This window comes from Limulus polyphemus, unplaced genomic scaffold, assembly GCF_000517525.1.
Source record: "Limulus polyphemus unplaced genomic scaffold, Limulus_polyphemus-2.1.2 Scaffold1695, whole genome shotgun sequence".
Taxonomy (NCBI): Eukaryota; Metazoa; Arthropoda; class Merostomata; order Xiphosura; family Limulidae; genus Limulus; species Limulus polyphemus.
In genome coordinates this window covers 83,944-86,129 of record NW_013667305.1, presented here as the reverse complement: position 1 = coordinate 86,129, position 2,186 = coordinate 83,944, and the positions used below count along the sequence as shown (strand labels likewise).

Sequence of the window (2,186 nt, the reverse complement as noted above, 5' to 3'; positions counted from 1 at the left end):
TAACATCATCAATAATAAAAACCATTAAATTTGTAACAAGAAAACTTTTATTGGAAAAATTTACACGTGTAGTATTCAAATGTCTTTAGCATAGGTGGAAAACAATTCATGTATATTATCATATGCTTATATATATATATACAGCTCAGATACTGTGGTAATTCAAAAGGTGAATAAACTTTCTCATTAAATTTGGCTGTTTACGACATTATGCTGTAAATTAGCCTGGACTATTACTGTTTAATTACACACTGACTACGGAAACCTAAGCTGGAATGTATATACCTTTAAAAAGAATGAGTAATCAATTTACTTTCAGCTATGACATCATGCATGTTTTACTGGTGGTTTTACTGGTACTCCTTAAATGACTAACACATGCAGTTGATTGTATTTTTATCTTTTGGATAGAAATAATTAGTAGCATTACTCTACGTTAAAAACGAATTGCTTTCTCATTACATTTGCAAACCGTGTTTTTAAACAATATACTGGTTTTTCTCGCAAATAGCTTTTATACGGCAAAATGTTATTCGGTTCCTCTCTAAAGGTATATACATTTTTTATTTAAAAACTAAATACTATAAATCTTAATTTCAAATCCATAAATGTAACGAAAAGCTGACTTATCAATTTAGTAATAATTCTGATATCCATAATACGGATATATGAAACGGGAATTCAATGGAGGGTGATAATTGTTAGGGTGGCCGTATTCTAAGGAGTTGTAACCGTAGTGAGGATTATGACCAGCATGAATAGGGTTTAAAGCCCTATAGTTTGGGGAAGGATAGATTTGTGGTTTAGCAGCAGTAGGCACAAGATGGTGGAGAGGGGGTGTTGGTTCTTTCAGCACTTTCACCCCCGCCGAATCTTGGTTGGATGTACCGGGCTCGTTGGTCTTCACCACAGCACGATATCCATTATGATCAGCTATGTAGTCTACCTGTCGATAGATGCCGCTAGCATCGGTATAGCCATAAGAACCCCTGACACCACCATGACTATCTGACTGCTCCTTGCGAAACTGGTTACTGCCACTTTTCTTGTCGTTAATCTCGTAACCGAAATCATAAGGCTGGGGCTGAGCCTAAAGAAGGAGAGCAAACAATAAAATATGTAACAAGAAGAATGGAAGAACTTAAGGACACTCTACGCGACAACTTTTCGCTTTTCACTTCCCAAGTCATAAACAAGTTCTTACGTATATTTATCTCATTGTGTATTATAATACAGCTTTGTATTAAGTACGATAATGACTATTTTTAAATCTTATAAATGTAGCTTAGTTAACTTATTTCTATGAATTTTAGATTTTTCTGAAAGTTTGAGTAAGGTTTTCTAATCAAGATGTCCAATCATTTTGTTGTTGCAATGCGTAAATACTAAATAATGTTTCAAATAAATACATCGTTATCACCAATAGATGGCAGCTCATGAAAATGCTGTACATCATTTATTTGTACCTATTATCAAACTACTGAAAAAAGTTTTAAAACATCAAACTTACAATAATTCTTTCCTTCCTTTTTTGGAAGTCATTACTTAAAAATCAACGGTAGGGTTTGAACAATAAGAGGTTATAAATAAAACAGTTAACAATAAGAGGTTATAAATAAAACAGTTATACTTACAACCTCTTGGTAGGGTCGATAGATCTTTGCTTCAGTACTTATAATAACTAGAGATAAAAGCAAAACCTGAAAATATTAGGATGTATAATTATTTTAGATATATAATACAGAAACGCAAACTTAAATAGGATACTAAAGATAAATCGTTAAGTTTTCGGCTAGTCTATGATCTATCCAATAACCTACAAAAACTATCCAATATGAGGAAATGAGAACATTCGTTTTATGCGAACGATACGTAAAACGTGCGAAAGCTCATCAAACGAGATCATATTACTTTTGTCACCATAATTCTTACCTTTTGCAACATTTTCATTTAGGCTGAAGTTCAAGCTGTTGTGATTACTTCAGGTGGTTGTGACTTTTATATGAAGGCTGTGCCGGAAACAGCCTGATATGGGCCGAGGTGCCACACAATGCCTTATCTTAAAGTGCTCTATAGTTTCGAATATTTTCAAACTCATGGTGCTTGGGGCGAGGTTATGTAGCAGACCCCTAACTAGGGGGTTTCCCATCCCTGCTATGTGAATATATCGTTCAACTCCATTACCC

General features: G+C 34.0%; 1 protein-coding gene across 1 annotated transcript; it reads right to left on the bottom strand.

The window, feature by feature from the left end:
- Window positions 1–634: 634 nt before the first annotated feature.
- Window positions 635–1,944, bottom strand: LOC106464584 (adult-specific rigid cuticular protein 15.7-like). The gene is made up of 3 exons (XM_022392319.1): window positions 1,933–1,944; window positions 1,635–1,700; window positions 635–1,090 (listed from the first exon to the last, which is right to left on the bottom strand). The coding sequence occupies exons 1-3, from the start codon at window positions 1,942–1,944 to the stop codon at window positions 635–637; spliced, it is 534 nt and encodes a 177-aa protein (XP_022248027.1).
- Window positions 1,945–2,186: the final 242 nt, after the last annotated feature.

Coding starts and splice junctions, on each gene's coding strand:
- LOC106464584 (XM_022392319.1), bottom strand. Junction 1,091..1,634: donor ATCGACCCTACCAAGAGGTT/GTAAGTATAACT, acceptor CTCCTTCTTTAG/GCTCAGCCCCAGCCTTATGA.